The 27247-nt window shown below is 42.4% G+C and overlaps 1 protein-coding gene across 1 annotated transcript in view; it reads left to right on the plus strand.

The window, feature by feature from the left end:
* Positions 1-27247, plus strand: part of PPP2R5B (protein phosphatase 2 regulatory subunit B'beta) — an 85375-nt gene that overhangs the window by 13457 nt on the left and 44671 nt on the right. Inside the window, exons 4-5 of the mRNA XM_069740374.1 lie at positions 13975-14171; positions 26777-26878. Coding sequence (XP_069596475.1) covers positions 13975-14171; positions 26777-26878 — 299 coding nt within the window. The remainder of the gene's footprint in view (positions 1-13974; positions 14172-26776; positions 26879-27247) is intronic.

The raw sequence follows: 27247 nt of genomic DNA on the forward strand, positions 1-27247 counted from the left end.
GGTACGGGACGTTTGGACTAAGTGCATGCTGGTTAAATATCTAAGCATGCACGTTGAATTTAAATTTTGAAGATTCTTCCCTCTGCTAAAGGTCTTTGAGCATTTCTTACAGATAACTTTTGACTGATCATTCGGATCTTGGTTAAAAAATTGCCACACTGCACTCTTCCTACTATGGAATACCTTTTCAGGCATTGCACGCTGTGCTACTTTCACCGGATGGCCACGCTGTCCTAAAACTGTTTTTGTTTTTGACAAATGTTTTTGGCCTGATACGGGCCTGCCAGATGTCAGCTGTTGCGATGTAGATCAGGGGTGTCAAACTGCATTCCTCGAGGGCCTCAAACCATGCGTGTTTTCAAGATTTCCTTAGCATTGCACAAGGTGCTGGAATCATTCTCTGCAGGTGATTAAATTATCACCTGTGCAATGCAAGGAAATCCTGAAAACATGACCTGTTTGCAGCCCTCGAGGAATGCAGTTTGACACCCCTGATGTAGATGGCTGCTGCGGATCATCCTCCTCCACTTCTGAGCTACTGGCAGTGGCGCCCTCTTCCCCCAATGGCTGCCAATCTGGGTCAACAACTGGGACATCTATCACATCCTCTTCAATGTCATGTGCACCTTCCTCTGTGTCACCGTGTAAGGTGCTATAGCGTTCGGGACGGGGCACCATAGTCTCATCAGGGTCAGATTCTGGCTCAGCACACTGCGAGGGCAATGTAGTGATCTGAGTCAATGGCTCAGCATTATAATCTAGCTGTGGCTGTGCATCAGTGCACTCCATGTCTGATTCATCTTGTAATCGGCAGTTAACAATTTCCCGTTCTAACTCAGGCACGGTATGTGTAAAGAGCTCTATGGAGTAACCTGTAGTGTTGCCTGACGCATCCTTCACTTTTGGTTTGGGTGAAGGACACAAGGAAACTTCTTGTTCCTGACCAGGAGCATCCACTGACGACTCGCTGCTTTTATATTTGGAACTTTCTGAAGAGGAGGCGAAAGAGGCTGAGTCAGCAAGGAAAGCCAAAACTTTTTCCTGCTGCTCCGGCTTTAAAAGCCGTTTTCCTACTCCCAGATAAGGGAGCCTTCGAGGCCTTGTGTAGCCAGACGATGACGCTGGCTCAACACCTCCAGCCTTAGGTGCTATTGTGCTTTTGCCACTACCACCAGATGCACCACCACCACCATCAGTACCAGCTGGCAACCACCGCCCACGGGCTCTTCCACCAGACTTCCTCATTTTTTGGAAAATCTAGCCAAAATATCAACCGTTATATGGTACTCTAAAACAAGGTAGAAGGTGTATATAAACGTGTTGAGATTTTAAATCTCCCTTTTTTGGGGGGGGAGACTGAACAAAAAATCAGGCCCTGTGCAAAGAACAACACAATGTAAGTGGCTGAAAGTGGCTGGCTGATATACGACAAACTAACAGGACAGAATATCCACTTTGTGAGAATTTGAATCTCCCCTTTTTTGGGGGGAGACTGAACCACAACTTAGGCCAGTGTATATAACAACGCAATCTAAGTGGCAGAAAGTGGCTGGCTGAAATACCACAAACTAACAGGACTGAAATATATCCACTTTGTGATAATTTGAATCTCACTTTTTTTGGGGGAGAGACTAAACCAAACCTCAGGCCCTGTGCATAAAACAACACAATGTAAGTGGCAGAAAGTGGCTGGCTGATATACTACAAACTATCAGGACTATAATAATATCATATGTCCATATACAATATAAAGCACACCTCAAATAATTCATCTCAAAACCAATTTCCCATCACACCATATGATAGGAAAAAAGAGGCTATGGCCAAAATCATGAAATAGAATAACATTTATTAATGACAATAAAAATTCAACAGCAGAAAAATTCTAATATAAAAACATACACGCTCGGCACAACACACAACTGGATCACAAAATGTATATAGCATAATGCGGAATAACCCAGTATGGTAATACAGGTACGGAGAATGAGTGAAATACCACAATGATGTACAGATATATTATTGATTAGTAAACCAAAGATATAGGTAAATCCGGAAAAGATTAAATAGAACTCTAAATGAGGATACAGCAAAACATGCTACAAATAATCCTCATAGAGAATCCCAGATGGTCACGGCACATAACAGTGTACGTGGCAACTAAATACAAAAATATTATAGGCCTAATGGAGAGTCTCCTAGATGGACATAATAACCGGCTTAAAAGCCTTCTAAATCAATAATTTATATAGCGCAACGTACACCTGTCATATACCGTGAAGCAAAGACGCTCAACCAAGCTACTATATAGCAATCTCAATATGGATATCCCAACAAGTTCCCAGTACCATGGAGCAAAGTGCTAAACCAAGCTACAAAATAGTGGTCTCCATGTGGATATCCTAACCAATACCCAGGATTGTGGGGCAGAGTGCTAAACCAAGCTACAAATAGCAATCTAAATGTGAGTCCCCTCACAAGCTCCTAGTACCAGAAAACAATAGTATAAATAGTTTCAACTTACATGGGTAAGTGATCCAAACCGGGTGCGTACCGCCGCGGCCCCGACAGCGCCGTTTCGCCTAACCGGCTTCCTCAACAAGGGGGCGTAAACTATCAGGACTGCAGTATATCCACTTTGTGATCATTTGAATCTCACTTTTTTTGGGGGGAGATTAAACCAAACCTCAGCCCTGTGCATAAAACAACACAATGTAAGTGGCAGAAAGTGTCTGGAAGATATATGAAAAAATACAAGGACTGTAGTACAATTTCAATCTTCCTACAATGATCTCAGGACCAGTATGGCAGCAATAAAAAGGACTGCTGCGCACAAAAGTGTGGACAAATAAACAAGAGAACTGTGCAGAAAGGAGCAACAGGAATTTTGCTTTTAAAAAAGCAGTTGGTTTGCACAGGGCGTGCAAACAGCAATGCAGCTATCAGGGAGCCTTATAAGGCAGCCTAATAAGCTACAGAGCTGATGCACAAAAATATAGCCTCCACTGTCCCTGCAAACAAATGGTAGTGTTGGACAGTGGAAATCGCTACAGCACAAGCAGTTTCGGGGCTTAATCTTCCCTCCCTAACTATATCCCTTCTTCTGATGAAGCTGCGGAAAGCTCTCCATATGCTACGATCGGCAGAAGTAAGATGGCGGTCGGCGTGCATGCCCCTTTATAGCCCCTGTGACCCCGCAGAAAGCAAGCCAATCACTGTTATGCCCTCTAAGATGGTGGGGACCGAGAACTATGTCATCACACTGCCCACACTCTGCGTCCTCCTTCATTGGCTGAAAAATGGCGCTGAAAGCGTCATACGAAACACAACTTTGGCGCGAAGATCGCCGACCTTATGGCCAATCCCACACTAGGATCGGGTCGGGTTTCATGAAACCCGACTTTGCCGAAAGTCGGCAATTTTTGAATTTGTCCGATCCGTTTCGCTCAACCCTACTGCTGCGTCTTCAGGTGTGGTGTGGGCAAATCACATACAGTTCTTAGCCCTCCGGTTCTGTCGTGCATCCTGTAGAGTGACATAACTTCGTGCTCCCAGTGCCCGGTTTCTGCGTTCTGGCCCTGAAGGTGCCCGGTCACAGTTCCCCTCTGAGCCCTTTATCCCTTCTCTGCTCCTTCCCTCAATAGCTCCACCACATTCAACCCCTCGGGTTCTCCTTCCTTCCCGAAGCTGCAGCTCAAATCCTGGCTGCACGGCTCCTCTGTCTGCCCTCAGTTTCAGACTTCCTCCTCTGTCCACTGTCTCTCACCAACTGCCTAACTTCTCCTCCAGACCAGAACACATCAAGCTGGGGAAGCTCCCCTGAATCCGAGTCCTGAGCTCCCCCTTCTGGCCTGGATTTGGAATGTGTTGTGTGTGGATGCCTTACCTGGTGAAGGGGATCCCGCTTGCCTCCAAGCACGATATAACCCTCCCTGAAAGGAAGGCAATATCACTGTAGCAACCGGCCACCTGGGGTGCTACATTCACTCATCATTTCTTCAAATGTGTGCAAAGAATCTCATATTTGTACATATGAAGCGATACTGGAATTTAGGTGTATATGTCCCGGTGTTTGAATATATGCATTTCACACTCTGTCTTTGTATCATAGAAAGAATCAAACATTTACTAAAGAAAGGCAGAAAGATAATCATTTAGTACTTATTTCACCTTTTGGTAATGTGTGGTCCTGTTTTATGAACATTCTATAATGTATTATATAATACTGGTCTAATGTGCACATAATAGATTGTGTCTAATATAGCAGGTCTTTGTCTTGCTTATGAAGCTAATTGTTAAAAAAATGGTTAACACATAATTAGGAGTCCTAAAGGAGTTTTCTGGGGATTCATTATTGATGACTTATCCTTACAATAGAGTATCAATGTTTGATCAATGGAGGCCTAGCCCTAAATTGAAAAAAAATCCATTGAGTGGAATTGAGCTGCAGCACCAGATACAGGGCAATAGTGTGCTTGTGCAGACCGTGACTGGGAACACATACTGTATTTTAAGGATAGGACGTCAATATTTAAAGGGATATTCTCCAATAGATAGGTGATAACTTCCTGATTTCTGGGTATCTGACCACTGGGACCCCCACCAATCCCAAGAACTGGGGCTCTGAGAAGCCACATGTCAAAGAGGTGGTCCATCATGTGCACTGCCAATCATTCTTATGGGAGTGCCAAACACCAGCCAAGTGCAATGTTCAGCCACCTCTAGCGGTCCCATTATATGAACCACCGCTCCATTAATTCAGGGTTCTACAGAGCCGCAGTTCTTAAGATTGCTGGGGGTCCCAGTTGTCCAGACCCCAGTGATCCCAAAGTTAGCAACTGGGATTAGGGGAGAACTTCCAAACTTGAGAATACAACTTTAAATCCAAGAGACCAGTCATGAGTCTGTCGCTGGTCTGATCTATGTATACATTATTAGTATCAACAAAGTAAGTGCTGCAATTATACTGTAGGATTGTGCCTGCTGTTTCCAATACGGTCAGTGATAGAGTTTACAAAATCTAAGGTTTCCCCATGGTAAAAAAAATGGCTATTACAGAGCCAAACGGTTAGGCTCACCTGGTGTGGTGGATCCTCCAAGCCCAAGGTCCAGGTGGACACATAGGCCATGAACGTCGGTGTAGCAATAGCAGAGGTACTGGGAGTCACAGGCAGACAGATAACTGTTCACAGACTAATTAAAAGTCTTAGAATATCAACCTATAAACATAAGGAAGCGAATACCAAATATTTAAAAACAATTATATAAATCTTTATTAAACAAATTGATACACTTAAATTAAAATTCCTTGGGAAACACAAATACAAAAAGGAACTGCAATCACAGGACAAGGTAAACCTTATACACTCGTGTAAACGAATATTAGCACAAATGGCTCTTTAAGAGGAGTATAACGCTCTATAATATTGTATTAAGGAACGGATACTGTATAGGAGTCCAACAGATAAACCTCTATTACTTACAAACTAAAACCAGAAAGGATTAATCCCAGATACTATGTTTTGTAAATAATTCCACTTGGAATTAGATTGAATGCTATAAGTCATACCTGGCAATATATTGAATTATTAACTGTGTAGAGCATATGTGCATTCAGTGGTAGGGATCAGTATATTGATTAATACATTGAATCCTATGAGCACCAACTGTAATACTTACTCTTTGGGTTAACTACACCTATTGTATGTATATAGACGGATTTGTATTTGCCACATTATTTGAGCTATTCTAAGTACTTAGCACTGTGGATCTGCAGTAACTCTGTTTGATTGAGAAATCTATTATTTTTACTTAAAACAGTTATTGGATCTGTTAATATTTAGATGACTATTTGTGGGAGGGTTTAGATCTCCTTTTGCATTGATCCTCACAAGGACTAACCGTCATGAAAAGGTCTTTGGGGAAACAAAACCCTTTCTGGTTGTAGTTTGTAAGTAGAGGTTTATTTGTTGGACTCATATGCAGTATCGGTTCTTTAATACAATGTTATAGAGCGTTATCACCTCTTAAACAGCCATTTGTGCTAATATTGGTATATACGAGTGTATAAGGTTTACCTTGTCCTGTGATTGCAGTTCCTTTTTGTATTTGTGTTTCCCAAGGAATTTTAATTTAAGTGTATCAATTTCTTTAATAAAGATTTATATATTTTTTTTCAAATATTTTGGCCTTCGCTTCCTTAAGTTTATAGGTTGATATTTAGTTTTGGAAGTGCCTTTAAATGCTAGGTCAATATTTGCTTATTTGTACTAAAAGTCTTAGAACCAAGACACCTTCGTCTCCTGGTGAGTCTTATATAGACCCATGCAGATGATCAAAGCCCGACGTGGAGCACAACAGAGGGAAGCAGATCAGGGAGAGGGATGCAAAGCCTACACCAGGACAGGTGTGTAACATAAGTGGCATCTTATGGTTAATATGTCAATAAACCAATGACTGAGGTGAAAAAAAACAAACTAGTAATTGTGACAAAAGGAAGGAGATGGGATGTTTTATGAGGGATGTATAGGTGAATCTCTGAACTTTCCTGGAGTTCATAACTTTAGCTTAGGGAATGAGAGGGGCAGTAAAAAATGTCAATGTGAATTAAATCACAGTACTCAGTAGTTGGAATTCCAACCAATTTTGTAAAAAATGTTGTAAATATCACAATCTTCCATATGTTTGACCTTATTAATTGAAAGAGAAACTGAGGAGGAAATTTAGTATTTTTACACAGCAAAACAATGCATGTCCAAGCCACCATCATTAGAATGCAAAGGAGGGATTGCTTATTCGCCGCAGCTGAATGATTTACAGCTACTAGCCAGCCTGAGTACATGTGGGGGTTGCCTGGTTGCTAGGGAATCCCCACATGTAATCAAGCTGTCTAGTAGCTGTAAATCATTCAGCTGCAGCGATGAAAACTTAATCTCCGAACACTAATACTCGGAGATCACCCGAGCGTGCTATGGAAAACCCGAGCAACGAGTACACTCGCTCATCAGTAATTATGTCATATTGATGAACCAAGTATAGTGCAGGGCTCAAATCGGACCAGGATTCTGTCATTTCATGAATTACCAGTTGAGTTTCCTTCCAAAAGGAGTGGAATGAGCATGACGAGAAGTTGTGTAGAAAGGTGCCATTGTCCCCTCTGCACCTGCAACACCTAGTGTCAATGTCAGGCATGAGAACATGTTTCTTGGATGGTATTTGGCACCAGTATATAAGTAGCAATTTGGAAACACAAGTTGATGGGGGACTTCTTAGCTTCCATAAATATATGCTACTAGATGGTGGCCCGATTCTAACGCATCGGGTATTCTAGAATATGCATGTCCACATAGTATATTGCACAGCCCTCACACAACATCAATAGTAAAAAGTTGGTCACACAGGGTTAATAGCTGCGTTAATGGAGTGCATTACACCGCGGCATAATGCGGTCCATTAACGCTGCCATTAACCCTGTGTGAGGGCTGACTGGAGGGGAGTACGGAGCGGGCACTGACTGCGGGGAGGAAGGAGCGGCCATTTTTCCGCTGGACTGTGCTCGTCGCTGACTGGTTGTGGCAATGGTCGTGGGCGTTTTGCCACGACCAGTCAGCGACTTGGATTTCCATGCCAGACAGAGGCCTGTGACAGACAGAAGGACAAACAGACGGAAAGACGGAAGTGACCCTTAGACAATTATATAGTAGATTATTTTTCTTCTGTAAGCGTAAATCCAGATTCCTCCTGTTTTGCCACACGGGCACAGTCGTGTTCCCTTGCCAGCACCAAAATGGCTACCATGAACACACTTTGCACTAGGTACTGCATTTTCCAGAACCCTGGTTTTGCCCTGGCCTTCACCCTTTCACCCCTATAGAGGGATCTGGGCTAGGGGCATGGAGTCAGCTGCTATTTGGTGGCACAAGCTGGCAAGAATTGTCAGGTAGCAGGGTCAGATGCAGGAGGTACAGAAAGTACATAATTGTCAGGCAGGAGAAGCATGTATAAACTAGCCAAGGTCAGGGAACATGATAAATAAGGAAAAAGAACAGATGCACAAACACTGACGGGCAGTGGGAACTGGCTCTCAGGGGTATATATAATGAACGGCCCCAACCAGTGCTGACAGCAAGAAGAAACCCAAACCAACAGGATTAACTCCATAGCTTCTGGACCGGACATAGCCATAAGTCCCAGAAATAAAATAGGACTGATGCTGTCAAGCATCGCCTGCAACAAAGGCACGGCGCCACCAAGCAGCCGAGGCAGAAACTGCCACCGCTATTACACTATCATTGCAGAATATACAGCAGTGGTGATTGGTCTGTTGTGACTATGTTGTGGATAGGGCATGGCGGATGGAACCAGTATTCATGCAAAGTGGCAGCCATACTTTGCCCTATAATTTCCAGAATAGGAGAATTAATGTCAATTCTACACCTAAAATTTTTGAGGACCTCTGACAGATATGTTCCCTGATTTTCCCGCACACGCGAAAATTCAGCTCAACTGTGGACACCTCTTTTTTTCAATAAAAGAAAGGGAAAAACATCTGTTTCCAGGCATTTTTTACAGCTTCATATCTTATGGCAGGATTGTCGAAATCCAATGTGTCCTCATCTCCGCAGCATGTGCTGTCCGGTTGGTCACATGCAAGACCTGCACCTGTTGGGAAATTGGGGCTCTCTTGACAACGATTTGGAAGACCATGATGGCTATTATTTGTAAAGTTGTGCAAATGCAAAACCACCTCACAACTTCATCTTCTCCCACTAATCACTTTAGTTTGCCGAGTGTTCTATGATGATGAACAGTATTGAAATGATTCTACAGAACCAGGATTTCACTCCTTTTTTTAGACAATTTTGTAACCAAGATCTTTTTTGCCAACAGTAATTTGCTCTTCCTGCACAAATGGAAATTAGGTCTCTAACCTCCTAGGCCATCACAGAGTAATAAGTGGACATGCATTCGTTTGTGCTGGAATTCATTTGGCTTGGTCCCTATCTTTAAATGCTTTTTGAATGGATATTTATTGAGAATGATGACTTTGAGCCTGGTTAATGCCATCATTATGTATGGTGTAATGGATCTCTGATTTTGTCTGCTAGTTATAAATACATGCGTTTCCAGCTTGTCATATGACTTTATATTTAAGGGTGTAATGGGTTAACTGCTGTAGGGAAAACGTAGAGAAAAAGAACAGAATGGTGGAATTTTGCATATTCGTTTATCTTCCATTACTGAAGTGCTGAATTATTTATGTCATCACAAAATGGATTTAAAATGTGAGAGAAGCTCCTGAAAAAAATAGGGATCACCCATGAGGCCAGACTTAGACCCTTCCCCAAAATATGACAATGGATTTCAAAAGTCTGGGTCCAGAATTATTATCCGGGTGAATGTGGACTGCCATCGAGAAGCGACATCATAATTTATCATGATGAAGTAATGTCATCAAAGTTACTCAGAGTCTATAATTGAAGCTGAGTGCTCCTGTAGGGAAAATGCCTTTTGTCTCAATATGAGAACATCCATGGAAGATAGTTAGCAAAATAATAGCTGACGCTATCATTGTAAGGCAGAGGAGTAAATAGTAATCTTTACCTCAGCGTATTGACTTGACATAGTGATAATCGATGCTAGTTATCTGCCTTTGTAAGATGGCTGCAGACATGTAAGCCACGTGTACCCTCCCATAGCCCTTACTAACTAAAATGCCAACAAATACCGAGCATCCAAATTCTATTGTTGGCATCTTTAAAATTCAAACTTGTCATTCAGTTCATGCTGAATTTCAAATGTGCTCCATTAGGTGAGGGCTACTCAGAAACATTGGCCACCACATAGGTCCCACGACCAAAGATCCCTATATACTGCTGCTAAACAAGTGATTGGGGTGGCACTGAAACCCACTACGGTACCACAACCACAGCAAGGAAGTCGCAAGTAATCCAACCGGGTCCAATGGTTTTTTCATCTTGCATTTAATACAGAGCTCAGCATTCAGAGAACTGTTAGATCTGCAGCAGATAAAACAGTGATTTTTACTAAAACTGCAACAAGCAGCACAGGAAGTGAATCTCTGCCCCTACATCATGCTGCTCATAGATGGGGTAGAAAAAATGTGGTGACATATTCCCTTACAACTGTTTGGCTGAAGAGAGGATTTAAACTGTCAGAATTTAATATTTTTTGCATCCTGATTTTACTGGGGCCTTCTTGTGTGTTGTAGTATCGTAAATTTATACTTGGATGCGGGTAAGAGATGATATTGGCTCGGACAACCTTCCTCCTGTTTCACTTTTGCTTCTAATCATACTGATTGTTGGAATTCATTTCTAGCCTAAATAATTTGCGGAGTCAGATAATGACATATTTCCTTTCTACACACTTTGATTAGCCTCTTTTTTAAAATAAATCTATTTCCCCCTTATGCGATGAGCACGAGACATCTGGTACAATGTGATGATCCTGGTGTCCAATCTCCACCACCTCCTGAGGTTCATAAAATAGAAACTTCTCCACATTACTGCAATAAAGTGTGAACATTTCCCTAAACGTGTGACCACTAACCTAGAAATGTTCTAATGCTGTATATTTAATAATGCAGTGTGAAGCCGCATTCGCTCAGTTCACACTGTGTGCGCCTTTGGGTATATTAGTAGCGTTCATTGAGCAGCGGATTTTGCCGGTGAACTAGTTCTGACATAAAATCCTCACACTCATGACCTCAGCACCGCTACAGACAACTTCCATGTTGTACTGAGATTTTATAGACAATCCTTTGACTTCCATGGGGCCCTAGTGTATCTATGCTTATTAATATGTGTGTTTTATATGTCAGCTTACTTACAAATCCAAAATAAATAAATCACAGAGACAACGGTGTAACTAGAGTTCCATGGGCCCTGGTGCAAAATTTGGACCTGGATTGCCACCTCCATGTTGGTTAGATGTATGGGCCTTTGTAGCATTCTAGATATTATAAAGACATATGTGCTCTCCCTCCATGAACTAATGTCCCCATCTAGGCACCTTCCTGTAACACTGTCCTCCATTCTGGGCCCCTTTCTGGTATAATGTCTCCTGTGCTGGGCTCCTTTCTGATATAATGTCCCCATCCTATAACAATGTCCCCCAAACTGCTATACTGTGCTTCATCTTAGGCCTCTTCCTTGTATAATGTCTTATATTCTGGTATAATGTCACTGATACTGCGCCCCTTCCATGTATAATGTCCCCTATCTTGAACCGCTTCCAGGTATAATGTCTCCTGTGCTGGGACCCTTCCTGATATAATGTCCCCTATCCTATAACAATGTCCCCCAAACTGGTATACACACCTCATCCTGGGCCTCTTTTTAAAATTATAATTCCATCCTGGTATAATGTCCCCATCCCGGGCCCCTTACTAGTATAATGTCTCCTGTGCCTCTTCCTGATAGATATAATGTCCCCCATCCTATAACAATGTCCCCCAAACTGCTATACTGTGCTTTATCTTGGGCCTCTTCCTTGTATAATGTCTTATATCATGGTATGTCACTGATACTGCGCCCCTTCTGTGTACAATGTCCCCTAGCCCGAGCCACTTCCATGTATTATGCCTCCTGTGCTGGGACCCTTCCTGATATAATGTCCCCTATCCTATAACAATGTCCCCCAAACTGGTATACTCACCCCAGTCTGGGCCTCTTTTTTTAAATTATAATTCCACTGGTATAATGTTCCCCATCTCGGGCACCTTCCTGGTGTAATGTCCCTTACTAATATAATGTCTCCTGTGCCTCTTCCTGATAGATATAATGCCCCCCATCCTATAACAATGTCCCCCAAACGGGTATACTGGGCCTCTTCCTTGTATAATGACTTCCATCCTGGTATAATGTCCCCTATCCTGGGCCCCTTCCTGTTATAATGTTCCCCATCTCGGGCCCCTTTCTGGTATAATGTCCGTTCTGTCTCTATTTTCCAATAATTTTTTTTTTTAATTTTCTTACCTTCCTCTGCTCGTACTTGTGGTGCGCTATATGGCAGCGTACTGAGTCCTTGCATCTCTGTAGTAAATAGCCGTAGGGGACTCGGCATGGTACAGGCTTCCTGACTCAATTAGTGAGACATTTAAGAGAGAGATTAGTTTGAAGCTTGCGAGGGCATTAACTGTGACGACGCACATCTTGTTGGGTTTCTGATGAGAAATCTAAGTTGGTTGACACAACTATGTCTTTCCATTTTTTTTCTTGGCTCAAAATACTGCACCAAACTGTGTGGCACGTGGCTAACCTCTCTCTATTATTTTCTAAGAATACTCATTTAAAAACGCATCTGTCACCAGATTTCAGAACACAACCTGAATATATAATTACGTCGAAATTTTAGACCGAATGAGGCTGGTGTACTTGCTGTGAACATTTATGTCAGAAGGGCTGTATAATGCAGAGGTCTTCAGAATTCAGCTAAAGCCAGACACAAAAAGTGATCATCTTATTACAAGTCAAGGAAACTTTTTAAAAGGGATTTCACAGCCATTCTCTAATGGATTTCAAGTGTAAGTACACTGGCCTCAACAGGTCTAAGATTTATTTAATAGGGTTTACAGATTGTGTTGTAACATTTGGTGACAGATCCACTCTAGAATTGTTTTTTTTTGTTACATGTTCTGCATAACCATCATGATGTTACATGGAAAGCAAAGATGTATGCGACCCGGGACTTGATTATCATATATTCTGGTATATTGAATAATCATAGAAAACTGTATACATGGATGGGAATTTTGTTAGTCCGGAGTCACACTACCCTAGAATACGGGCGAGTGCTATGCGAGAAATCATCACACAGCACTCGGACCATTGTTAATCTATGGGGCAGCTCACATCACCGTTTTTTTTTTTCTGGCGTATTCGATGTGCGTGTAAAATAGCAGTTTGCTGCGATCGTACGCGCATGTCGCCCGAGTCCCACCGATGTAAGTGTATGGGTGCGAGAGAAAAAATCAAACACCATACGGACCATTCGTCTAGCTTGCGACAAATACGCGCACATTCTCATCGTTTCAGCCCATTGAGCCATAAAATTGAATGAGGAAAAGCAGTGAGAAATGTAAAGTCATACGGATACATAGGTGCGAGAAAATCGCATCATCGCATTGCGAACGCATTACACACGGATGACCATACGGAGAACATTTGTGCGACTCTCGGCAGGGAGACTCGGACCGATTTTTCATACGTTTAGCGTGATCCCGGCCTTACTGTGTTGCTTTTCTGTACGTTTGCCTTTACTAAAGTGTCACATCTTTAGAAATAACGCTTTTTTTTTTTTTTCACTTTTTAAGCCCATTTTTCCCTTCGGAGGTGAGAATTGAGTTTTTAAAATGCTGCAATTCTTAAATCGTTGTAATGTTGAAGGTCGAATATGCTACGTTCCCACCTGATGTCTTGCGCCAATCTTCTCCTGACATCAGGTGGGAAGTAGTGATGATGAGCGAACGTGCTGGGGTAAGGTGTTATCTGAGCATGCTCCTGTGCTTTTCAAGTGTCTTCCGTCTGCTCAAAAAATACGTTCGAGTCCCCGCAGCTGCATGTGTTGCGGATGTTCGACAGCTGCAACACATGCATGGATTTCCTATTTGTTAGGTAATGTAACCAATTGTGAGACATGCAGCCGCGGGGACTCGAACATATTATTCGAGCACGCTGAAGACATTTTCGGTTAGAACCCGAGCATGCTTAGATAACACCTTTTCCCAGCACGTTCGCTCGTTACTACTTTCCACCTGATGTCAGGAGAAGATAGGCGCAAGACATCAGGTGGGAACGTAGCATATTTGACCTTCAATATTCCAACCACCTGCTGCCACGTAACTATGGGTTTGCCTGGGAGCAGTTTTTCTCTGATTTTTTTGGGGGGACTGCAGAACCTCTTTAAAGCATCCTGAGCCCCATTGACCCTGGCTTTCTCCTTTCTTTGCAGATGCTCCCGTGTCTGAGCTCCATGACTTGTTCTGTAAGAAGCTCCAACAATGCTCAGTCATCTTCCATTTTATGGACTGTGTGGCCGACCTGAAGGGCAAGGAGATTAAGAGGGCAGCCTTGAACGAGCTGGTGGAGTGCATTGCCACAAACAGAGGAGTGCTCATAGAACCCGTCTATCCGGAGATCATTAAAATGGTGAGTAATTCACAAGGGAATATTGGGAAATTGATTATTATTGTAATTAATAATTACGACTCCGTAAATCACTCTGCTGACAATCCTATGAAGTGGATCGGCAGCTTCATATAAAAAATAGTGAAGGAAGAACAAGATTAACTAATCTACTCCGCAACTGATTTACCCTAGAATATTTCCTAGTACTCGTGGGATGAAAAAAGCTATCTGACCCGAAGAACGTCTGCAGTTTTTTGCGCAGTGACAGTTCTGCGCGGCAGGTCAGCATCACTTGAGGAAGAGGAGGAGCAAAAATAAAGGAAGCTGGGATCCTCTCCCTCACTATTCGTGTTGGAGGCAAGGAAACTACAGCACACAGCTTAATAAGTGACACATCGCTGGAATCAGGGTCTCTGACCCTACATCATGCTGCTCTCAGTTTAAATAAGAAAAGCCTGCTGACAGATTCCTTTTAATCAACACCATTATACATTCAATGGGAATTAAAGAGGTTACCCAGTGAAAATAAGTTATCATCTATCCACAGAATAAGTGACAACTTGCTGATTGGTGGATGTCCTACTGCTGGGACCTGTACCGATTGTACTTTAATCCCCATTAGAAGATGGCGCAGCAGGTTGGACGCTCAACTGCTTCTCCATTTATTCTGTATGAGGCTGCCGGTAGCGCACAGCGCTCTCCACCTCCGTAGGGAATGAGTGCAGCGCAGGTTGCTGATGCACACTGTCGCTCCATTCTTAAAGGGATAAAAGTGCCGCGTTCTGCCGATCCGCAGTCAGATCCCCATCGATCAACAAGTCCTGAGAATAGGTGATAAGTTGCTTTAACTGGACAACAGGTGTAAGTTCAGCTGCAATGACAAACACAGCCATGGAAAGATGTGGCGCTGTTTTCAGAAACAAATCAGACTTTTTTTTTTTTCTCTCATCCTGAAAATCTCTTTTAAGGCCGGCGTTACAATAGGCGTATGAAAATACGGTCCGTTTTTTACGGCCGTAATACGCAGTAATTGTCCCAAAACACTGTTCCGTATTCAATGCAAGGATGCGATTTTTACGCACAAATTTATCCGTGTGCCATCCGTATGGCTTCCGTACGGCGATTTTTTTCTCGCAGGCTTGCAAAATGGACATATCATGGATCCATCGGCTCAAATATTCTTAAAAACATATATACAGTCTATATATATATATATATATATCTATATATATATAAGTGTCTAAGGGTTTTTCCGTCTGTCTTTCTGTCTGTCTGTCTGTCTGTCCAGGAAATCCCGCGTCTCTGATTGGTCGAGGCCGCCAGGCCTCGACCAATCAGCAACGGGCACAGCATCGACGTAGAAGTCCCGCGTCTCTGATTGGCGATCAGCGATGGGCACAGCGACGATGATGTCATAAAGGACGTAGACATCCCGCGTCTGATTGGTCGAGGCCACCAGGCCTCGACCAATCAGCAACGGGCACAGTATCGACGTAGATGTCATAATGGTTGCCATGGCAACGATGATGTCATAAAGGTTGCCTCGACCAATCAGCGACGGGCACAGTCTGCCGCGAATTCTGGAATCATCATTGTCCATATACTACGGGGACATGCATATTCTAGAATACCCGATGCGTTAGAATCGGGCCACAATCTAGTATATATATATCTATATATATAATTGTCTAAGGGTTTTTCCGTCTGTCTGTCTTTCTGTTTGTCTGTCTGTCTGTCTGTCTGTCCAGGAAATCCCGCGTCTCTGATTGGTCGAGGCCGCCAGGCCTCGACCAGTCAGCGACCGGCACAGCGACGATGATGTCATAAAGGACGTAGACATCCCGCGTCTCTGATTGGTCGAGGCCGCCAGGCCTCGACCAATCAGCAACGGGCACAGCGACGATGATGTCATAAAGGATGTAGAAATCCCACGTTTCTGATTTAGCGACGGGCACAGTATCGATGTAGATGTCATAATGGTTGCCATGGCGACGATTATGTCATAAAGGTTGCCTCGACCAATCAGCGACGGGCACAGTCTGCCGCGAATTCTGGAATCATCATTGTCCATATACTACGGGGACATGCATATTCTAGAATACCCGAGGCGTTAGAATCGGGCCACAGTCTAGTATATATATATTCAGTGAGACATATATATATATACATATATATATGTATATATATATATATATTTATATTTAATTCAGCGCTAGATAGCAGAAAAGCCGGTAATTCAATTGCCGGCTTTTCCTATCTCCTTCACAAACCCGACATGATATGAGACCTGGTTACATACAGTAAACCATCTCATATCCCTTCTTTTATTACATATTCCTCTTTAGTAATGTAAGAAGTGTCTTTGTGTCAAATTTGGGGGTCTCTAGCTATTAAATTAAAGGGTTAAATCCCAGAAAAAATTGGCGTGGGCTCCCACTCAATTTTCTCCGCCAGAGTAGTAAAGCCAGTGACTGAGGGCAGATATTAATAGCCTGGAGAGGGTCCATGGTTATAGGACCCCCCCTGGCTAAAAACATCTGCCCCCAGCCACCCCAGAAAAGGCACATCTGGAAGATGCGCCTATTCTGGCACTTGGCCTCTCTCTTCCCACTCCCCTGTAGCGGTGGGATATGGGGTAATGAAGGGTTAATGTCACCTTGCTATTGTAAGGTGACATTAAGCCAGGTTAATAATGGAGAGGTGTCAATTATGACACTTATTCATTATTAATCCAATAGTACGAAATGGTTAATAAAACACACACACATTATTAAAAAGTATTTTAATGAAATAAAGACACATGGTGCTTTAATATTTTATTATACTCTTAATCCACCTGAAGACCCTTGTCACCTGAAACAAAATTAAAAAAAACAAACAACAATATCTCATACCTTCCGTTGTTACAGTCTTGTCCCACGCTGTAAATCCATCTGAAGGGGTTAAAAAAATTTACACCCAGGAGCTCAGCTAATGCAGCTGTGCTCCTGACTGTAAAACTTAGTGAATGAATGGAATGCAAGGGAATGTACTGTAGTTACCTCGAGTCACGGTGATCCACCCTCTGGTGGATGAACTCATATGAACTCGAGCCTGGGAACTTTTCAGAATATTTTCCCACGCTCGAGTTCATATGAGTTCATCCAGCAGAGGGTGCATCACCGCGACTCGAGGTAACTACAGTACATTCCCCTGCACTCCATCTTCCAGATGTGCCTTTTCTGGGGTGGCTGGGGGCAGATGATTTTAGCCAGGGGGGGTCCTATAACCATGGTCCCTCTCTAGGCTATTAATATCTGCCCTCAGTCACTGGCTTTCCCACTCTGGCGGAGAAAATTGCGCGGGAGCCCACACCAGTTTTTTCCGGGATTTAACCCTTTAATTTCATAGCTAGAGACCCCAAATTTGACACAAAGACACTTCTTACAATACTAAAGAGGAATATGTAATAAAAGAAGGGATATGATATGGTTTACTGCAGGGGTGTCAAACTGCATTCCTCGAGGGCTGCAGACAGGTCATGTTTTCAGGATTTCCTTGTACTGCACAGGTGATAATTTAATCACCTACACAAATAATGAGTTGGTGATTAAATTATCACCTGTGCAGTACAAGGAAATCCTGAAAACATGATCTGTTTGCAGCCCTCGAGGAATGCAATTTGACAACCCTGGTTTACTGTATGTAAACCATGTCTCATATCATGTCGAGTTTGTGAAGGAGATAGGAAAAGCCGGCAATTGAATTACCGGCTTTTCTGCTATCTAGCGCTGAATTAAATATAAATATGTATATATATATGTGTCTACTGACATATATATATATATATATATATATATATACCTATTCTATTCTGTCAGTGTGATATTACTGTACACCGCACTGAATTGCCGGCTTTTCTCTCTAACACCGCTGCGTATTTCTCGCAAGTCATACTGCTGGTCCGTGTGTAATCTGTAATTTTCTTGCCCCCATAGACTTTCATTGGCATATTTTTTGCGCAATACGCTGACAAACGCAGCATGCTGCGATTTTCTACGCCCGTAACATACCGTATATTACGGATGCGTAATATACGGCAGATAGGAGCTGCCCCATAGAGAATCATTAGGCCGTGTGCAATGCGTATTTTCTGGACGTATTTTCTGCGCTCATACGTCCGTAAAACTCGCTAGTGTGATGCCGGCCTAAGGGCGTACACCCAAGCCAGACCTGTACCACAGTGATGGATCAGTATGCAGGAGCCGCTCATCCTGATTACAGACGATAAGATCCTGAATTGATATGCCAGCATATACTGAAGATCCTTATGCATATGCGTCCTGGCATTGTGATAGATGTCACCGGAGTAGCTTTTCCTAGCATCAGCAGTGCCAATCATTATGATTCATAGCTCAGTGCAGTTTGTCCCCTGTCTCCACATACGGATTTGCAGTAAAAAAAAAAAAAGTCACATAAAATCGTTATATTGAAACGCCATCGATTATGTGAATTATTATACCGTACTATTATTGCTTACTTTTTGGGCTATATATATATATGTGTGGGGCACAAGGGGATTTCTATTGTTCAGTATTTCAGTTGGTATCTTTATTTATTTTTAAAACATTATACAGTAATTTTTATTTTTTTTTACATTATGTTGAAGAGACTTTAATTAATCATCGTTACTACAACAATGTGAAAGCTAATTCTGTCTTGCATAATCATGGCAAATAGACATTATGCAATATATAACATGTCTGCTATGACACAGAGACCACTGAAGACAAAATAGAAGGAGTCATGTATTGTAATGTTCCTATATACACTATTAAGCCGGTTTCACACGTCCTGATATTTTCGGTACTGGGGAGAATGAATGAAAGCAAAACCGACGTGGGGTCCCACTATATTTTACAACCAACCCGGCAAAACTCACAGGTGTAGGCTGCTATTCTCTGGCTGGTAAGGGGCCATGGATATGGACCCCCCCCCAACCTAAAAACAGCAGCCTGCAGCTGCCCAGAAAAGACGCATCTATTAGATGCGCCAATTCTGGAGCTTTGTCCGGTTCTTCTCACTGCCCTGTAGCAGTGGCAAGTGGGGTAAGGAGAGGTTGATGTCACCTTACTATTGTAAGATGACATTAAGCCGGCTTAGTAATGGAGAGGTGTCAATAAGACTCCTATCCATTACTAATCCTACAGTTATTAAAGGGTTAATTAAACAAACACACAGTAAGAAAAAAGTCTTTTAATGAAATAAAACAATATACACAGTTTATCCATCTTTAGTCCTCTGCCATTCCAAGCGAAGCCATCGATCTCCTGTAATAAATCATAAAATAAAAAAGCAACAATATCCCATACCTGTCCGCCGTACAGTCAGTCCCATGCAGTAATCCATATCTTGGGGGATTTGCAGTTTACAACCGGGAGCGCTGCTAATGCGACTGCTCCCGGCTGTAAACAACTGGGGAATGAATTAAATATTAGGAGCAGAGCTTCGGTGACTAGCGGTGACGTCACCGAAGCTGCGCCCTCTGGTGGCATAAACTCATATGAACTCTTCTGCCTGGGAAAATGCCAGGGAAAATATGCATTACTGTGAAACTGCCCTTAAAGAGAAATTCTGCAAACCATTACCCCTTTAAATGCCAAATATCAGTATTTAAAAAAAAAAAAAAAATCATTAATCACTACATCATAAGGCTTACTCACACCACTGTATTTTCCATCCAATGTTATCCTATGGGTCTGCGCACGTCTGATTTTTTTTTTGTTTGTTTGTTTGTTTTTTTCCTCGCAGCGAGTTTCATCTGATTATTTATTGTACTCGGCCATGCAAGTCATGAGTGCATGCAAATCACCAGACTGCACCCGGATGACATCTGAGTGCAGCCAGATTTTCGCGCATTGACACACTGGAGAAAAAGGAGAAATTTTATTCTCCATCTCCTCCTCACATGTGCTACGATGATAATCAGATCAGAGTGTAATTTGCATAACTGACCCGATTCTCTTGATGATATAGTATGTGTTTAACTGGAATTAGTGTTTTTTGTTTCCAATAAAGTAACATACATTGGCTAATGATGACATCAATACAACGCCAGGGCATGTGCAACGCAACGCACTGCACATGCGCCAGAAAAAAAAAAGGACAGCGAGGCAAGTGCAGGATTTTAAGTCAACTTTATATGGCTCCACCTTCTTGACTCCAGCAAGTTAATTAACTTATAGCATGCACAGGAATTAAAGGAATTTAAAAAAAATAAAAATAATAATATACTGATTTTATTTTGGCTGGTTTGGACGCAGAAAGCACAGCAGGTAATAGTGGATGTTCGTAGAGGAAAGGTTTTCCTTTTAGGCAACAATGGAGAATCACTGCATAATGTCATACACCATTATCACTCAGTGTGGTGGAAGCATTGCTATATATTCACATTACCCATGTCACCATGACAAAGAAGTGGAAGATGCAATGGTGGTCTTCTGTCCATTCTGCTGTGACAAGTTGCACGGTCAGGGTGATCTTGTATAGAGATTTGTGGGATATAGAAAACAGTTAGATTCCATGATGGAATGGGAATTGCCCGCTGCCGAATCTCTGCCACCGAGGATGCTAGATTAGTCAGCCTTTTGCAGAAATACACGACTATTCGTATCCTTATCCAGAAGTCACGCTGCACCCTCTTACACAGACCCTGGTGAGAGTCTGCTGTGTGGGTTGTTGTAAATCTATCTCCGATGCAAATTCCGTTTGGCAGATTTAATTCAATGCTTTGCTTCTTGTTAAATAAAGGCAATGAGAGGCGGCCAAAACGGAGGTATCGCTGCGTCCCTCCTACTCCCCAATGACAAATCTTTACCAAAAGAAGCATCTCGGAGGTGTTACTTTTGAATACGACAGTAATAGTTATACACAAAGAGCGATAACGTAGCGCTGCATGTTTTTCATCTGAGCATTTCTATATTTAGTCTATTGATTCATGATGTACCAGTGACGATACAGACAAAGTAGGCACGACATGCATCACATGCCTTGCTGATGCCGCAGGTTATGATCTTATGATCATTTTTCTGTCGTCCTGTTTAATCGTGAATGGTTCAAACAAATACTGAGACCCGACGTACGTTTTTAGCAGATTCAAAATGTACACGACTGACTATGCTTAGTATATTAAAGGGGTTGTCCAGGGTTGAGGTTCAAGTCTGCAGTCACTCTATGTGCGTGTTGTCAGGGTTCTCCGGTGCCAGCGCTTGACTGCAAGTATTCAATTTGCACACATGCGGTTATGTGCCGACTAGACGTGCGAGGCCTCGCTCCATTAAAGTGAATTGAGCAAGGTCAGACACGTCTAGTCAAAATGCGTCCATCAGTATGCAAATCGCATAGTTGCAGTCACATAACTGCTCACTCGCTAGTTAAGACTCTGGAGAATCCTGACAGTACACACTGTGCATGCTGTTAGGATTCACAAGTCTGCAGTCACATAGAGTGACTGCAAACTTGAGTCTCAAGCCTGGACAAACCCTTTAATGCCCAATACATCAGATTTTATTTGGCATGGCACATGTACTTTTGTCTTATACCATCACAAGTAAAATTGGAACATCACATTATTTTTCACAAAGCGCAGAAAATACATAGTTATTGTTAATATACAGACTTGGGCCAATATATAATTTCTATCTTGTACCTTTGTGTCTTTTTTTTATCTCTATCTGCCCATCTGTGCATCCGAATTTACAAAGCTGAAAGTGTGGTCCTCTTCTTATTTCTCTGCTCATGTATAATACTGACTGTGTTATTCCACATCAGTGTTAGCTGGCTTCTAGCAGAGCTCAACTTTACAGCAATCCTCTACGATGGAGTTTGTAATTACTAGACAGTGGAGATCTGAGCGGTGTCTGTCACCTGCTGCTGAAAGATCAGAGATGTGAAGCTGCAAATGCCTCGGTTGATGCTTATGGCAGAGGATTATCTTCTGCCATATCAATAATCACTGCAACATTTTCAATTTCACATAACTGATTTGTCAGCAGCAGACAAGAAACACAGCTCATCCCTGCCCTGCCTAGTAATTGCAAACTACATTGTGGGGGATTGCAGGAGAGTGAAGTTCTGCTAGAAACCAGCTAACGATGATGTAAAAACAATAATTCAACTATACTGATAAGCAAGGTACTGTACAGGTTAGAGAAGAGTAGGGCCCTGTTAAAGAGTCTACCTTGTCGTGGTGGCGGCTTAAAAAATCTTTTGGCCAAAACAGCTGATAGCTATGTATATGATATGGTGTTCAATGGGAACTGTTAATGTGTGATTGGTGAGGACGTGGTGCAGAAGTAGAGTTTTTCCAAGAATGGGCTGTGGGACTGTGGAAAGATTGACGGGTGAGGTGGAGCCTGGGCGGAGTCTCAAGGGGGCCACAAAATTTTGCCAGTATGGGGTGCTGAAATTCCTGGTGGCAGCAACCATTGTTAAGAATAACCACCATAAGTAATGTTACCACGTTGCGGCCATCAAGCCATTTTGAACTATCAAGTATTATAAACCCTCACTGTGACAATACATCCCTGATGCATCTGCTATATAAGCATACTAACTCAAACCTATTAAAAACATTTGTCAAAATATAAAGCACTCTTTTTAGGTATATTTTTATTTATTTTATTTTAAGGGAATGTGTCACATACATTTTTTTAAATGATCACTAATAGCACATACAAGGGATAAATGCTGCCACACCATGACCAGATCACATATTACCACCACATAGTGACCAAATAATACCACATACAAGGAACAAATACTGCCACACCATGGCCAGACCACATATTCGCATCACATAGTAAATGCTAAGTAGACAGCGGTGAGCTGATATTAATACACTGGGAGCTCCATGTTAATTGCCCTTTTTCCAGACTATTAAGTCGAGCTCTCAGCTGGGTATTAAAAATAAGGGGACCCCACCTCATATTTTTTTTTTATTTATTTATTAGCTAAATACAAGTACAGAAAACTACACGTGAAGCACTGATTATATATCTCACTGACATTTTTCTATCTCTCATCTATATATCATCTATCTATATCTGTATAAAAGATTGTTTTATTAGTTTGAAAACTAGCTTGAAATGACAGAGAATTACTGTATATAAAAGCTGATGTTAAAAACGCATTGCATGCAGATTGCATGCTCATGTCATACAGATGTGGAACCCCGCCAGAGCCGTGGGGTACTCGGTCTGGTACTTAAAGGGGATGTGTCACGGTGGCGGCAACCCGGTCTGTGGCCCTGGGTACCCAAGTAAAAGGGAATGTCTTTAAAGGGATTTTGGGAATAAAGTTTGTTCGTGACGCCACCTGTGGTTCTCGGTCAGTGATAACCGACGCTGCTTAAAGGGGTCCTCTGGGGTGATGTTATGGCAGCAATGATGGTATGACTATCCAAAGGTGAAGCTGGGTCCCCAGGGCTCCCCATGTAGTGGGGACAGGTGGTTGGTGGAGTAGAAAGAAACGAAGGACACAGGGTTGCCGTTTCTTTACCGTTTTACTGAATGTTCAGGCAGCCACAGTCCAGGGTACCAGATCACGGATGCAGGTGTGGCCCTGCCGGCTTGGAAGCAAATCTGGAATCCCCCTTACCAGGTGGGGTTGGAAGCCTTCCTACTAGCCCTGTGGTGTTGTAGTCACTTGCTGCCTTAGGCCTCACACAAGGTCCTCGCGTTATCTCTGTCCCCCTTTAGGTAGGACAATACCTGTATGACAGGTAACTCGAGCCTTTTTTCAGGATCTCTATCATGACTGTTGTGAATTCTGTGGCTGAATTCACTCCTGTGGTCACAAGTGGTACTGCAGCTTCTGAGCTTCCTCTCTCAGGTGTTCTGGTGAGCTCGTTGGCTGCTTTGTTATTTAACTCCACCTGATTCTGTCTTCCTTGCTCCTTGTCAATGTTCCAGTGTTGGATCTGAGCTTCTGGAGCTTTCCTGTGGCCTGCTGCTCTGCTTAGATAAGTGCTTTTTGCTTTTGTTGCTACTTTTTCTGTCCAGCTTGTCATTTCGTTTTGCTGGAAGCTCTGAGACGCAAAGGGTGTACCGCCGTGCCGTTAGTTCGGCACGGTGGGTCTTTTTGCCCCCTTTGCGTGGTTTTTTGCTTTAGGGTTTTTTGTAGACTGCAAAGTTCTCTTTGCTATCCTCGCTCTATCTAGAATATCGGGCCTCACTTTGCTGAATCTATTTCATCCCTACGTTTGTCTTTTCATCTTGCTAACAGTCATTATATGTGGGGGGCTGCCTTTTCCTTTGGGGGATTTCTCTGAGGCAAGTCAGGCTTGTTTTTCTATCTTCAGGCTAGTCAGCTCCTCAGGCTGTGCCGAGTTGCATAGGTAGTGTCAGGCGCAATCCACAGCTGCCTTTAGTTGTGTTTAGGTTAGGTTCAGGTATTGCGGTCTACAGAGATTCCACGTCTCAGAGCTCGTTCTATTGTTTTTGGGTTATTGTCAGATCACTGTATGTGCTCTGATTGCTGGCACACTGTGTCACTGGATTGCCTACATAACACATGACCCAGGCTCTATGCGTTACTGTGTCTTCAGGTGTATGGTGGACGGGTAACTTACAATCTGCTGTCCCACCGGTTTCTGCTGTGAGATGTAGAGTACTGCACAACCTCGGTCTTCCGGTTATCGGTTTCATGCGCTTCAGCGTGGAAGAAGCTCAGTCGCAGCTCTTCACTGCGCCTTTACTTCTTTCCTCCTTCATGCGCTCTACAATCAGTTCTGCTTTCCTTTATCTCTTTCAAGGAGCTGCAGCACTTCTTGTGGCTGCACAGCCCCTCACTTTCTTCTCCTCTGTCTCTCTGACAGACTGACCAACTTTCCCTCCAGACCAGAATATATCTAGGGGAGCCACCCACAAGTTGGATCAGAGCTCCCCCTTCTGGCCTGGAGTGTGAACATGTTGCATGTTTGTGAATACCTGATAAAAGGAATCTTTCATTGCTTCCAAGCATGACATCACCTTCCCCGTGAGGAAAGCAATGCCACTGTAACAACCAGGAACCTGGGGTGTTACAGGTGCTAGATGAGAAAAAATTGCATGACACTCACCTGACCCTCTCTGTGGTCTGGTCATGGTATGGTGGTATTTATTCCTTGTATGTGGAATTATTTGGTCACTTTGTGGTGGTAATCTATGATCTGGTCATGGTGTGATGGTCTTTGTTCATTGTATGTGGTATTATACGGTTACTATGTGATGGCTAAATAGACAACTGTGAGCTGATATTAATAGCCTGGGAAGCTCCATGTTTATTGACCCCTTCCCAGACTATTAAAACAAGCTCTCGGCTGTCTGCTTTCCTTCAGCTGGTTAATAAATATGATGGGACCCAACACCATTTTCTTCGGGGACAGCGATGATAATGTGTGCAAAAACTGGAAAGCGCTGCGGAATATGTTGGCGCTATATAAATAAATTGATTATTATTATTAATTGATTATAATATCTCAATTAGACATCTTTCTGTCTATTCTATCTATTCTATTCTGACTGACGGTTCACGCTGTAAATTTTCTGTAATCAATGGATGAATTGTCAGTTTTCCTATGAGATGGGTGTGTCAAAATCGCACGTGTGCCGTGCAATTTTTTTTTTTTTTCCGCACCCATTGACTTGCATTGGTAAGTCTTGGCCGTTTTATACAGCCATACACAGCATGCTGCAATTTTTTTCCTCACCCCAATTCCAGGTGAGGAAAAACTCGCAGATGAAAACTGCCTAATGGAATATTGTGGTGTGTGAAATTCGATTCCCCCCCCCCACACATTGAAAACGCCGACTTTAAATGGAGATGTGAGCATACCCTTAGTCACCATTTCCTAATATGATGTCTTAGAAAATGTCATAACAATCAATTTAACCCTTTTGTTGTGAGGGGTTTCACTAATATTTTTTGCAATATGACAAATGAAAACTAAATTATATAATTTCAAATCCTAATATACTCCCATATCATTTTACTGTAGATTTTTAAAGTAGATCTATCTCCAGATTTTAAAATGTAAACTGCACGGGGCTAGTGTACTTACTTTGAAAATCAATGTCAGATTGGCTACATAATCCTTAAATTAAAATGAGCCTTTCTTGGGTCCAGCTAGAGTTGGACTCATAAAATTCTAATCTTAATTGTAGGCAGCTGGACTTTAATAAAGAATTACAGAGCTATTCTAACTTAATAGTAAGTGCAATAGACTCATCAGGCCTAACAGATTTAATATGTGTTGGATTTTTGGAAATTCACTGGACTCAGTGAATTTGATTACTTTACCATTCGATTTGTGCGAATCCCCACAAAAAAATGCCTGCTGCTATGTTACACACTGCAGGAGATTTCACAATATCTTGTAGCTATCATATCACATGGTATAGCAGAGCCAATCAAGAAGTTCTATTAAAGCGCTGTATAAAAGCAGAGGTAGGGAATGCAGCAGCAATTTTAGGGTAAATCTGGATTATGAGACTATGTTACAGCTTGAAATGAGTTGGACACAGTCCTAGGAGACCTGAGAGTCTAATAAGTTTAATAAAAAGACCATTTCCAGGAGTTTTACTCCTAACTTTATGCTTTTTCTCCAGATCTCGGTGAATATATTCCGAACACTGCCACCAACTGACAACCCGGAGTTCGACCCTGAGGAGGATGAGCCAAATTTTGAGCCTTCCTGGCCACATCTGCAGGTAAATGGACATTTGTCAGGCACAATTACCATGTGATTTTTCAGATGTACTGTTACTCTGCTAAATTATTGACATTTTCATTTATTTTTTTCCTAAAAACATATTTTTTTTTTTACATTGATGCATCATATAACAATCATTCTCTTTTTACATCTTACCTCTGCTTAGAAACATGCTCCTTTACTGTGCACATTCCTAGATTACCTTTGCCTTCACAGAAAGAAATGCACAACAGTAAAGCAAATCAGATTTCAAGGCACAAACTATATACATTTTTAAATGGCTCTTAGATCTAATGAAGCTGGTGTACTTCCTTTGAAAATGCACGTTAGAATGTATTTCTTATTCTTTAGGAAAGTTTTGCTGCCT

Source organism: Ranitomeya imitator, chromosome 9 (assembly GCF_032444005.1).
Source record: "Ranitomeya imitator isolate aRanImi1 chromosome 9, aRanImi1.pri, whole genome shotgun sequence".
Lineage (NCBI taxonomy): Eukaryota > Metazoa > Chordata > Amphibia > Anura > Dendrobatidae > Ranitomeya > Ranitomeya imitator.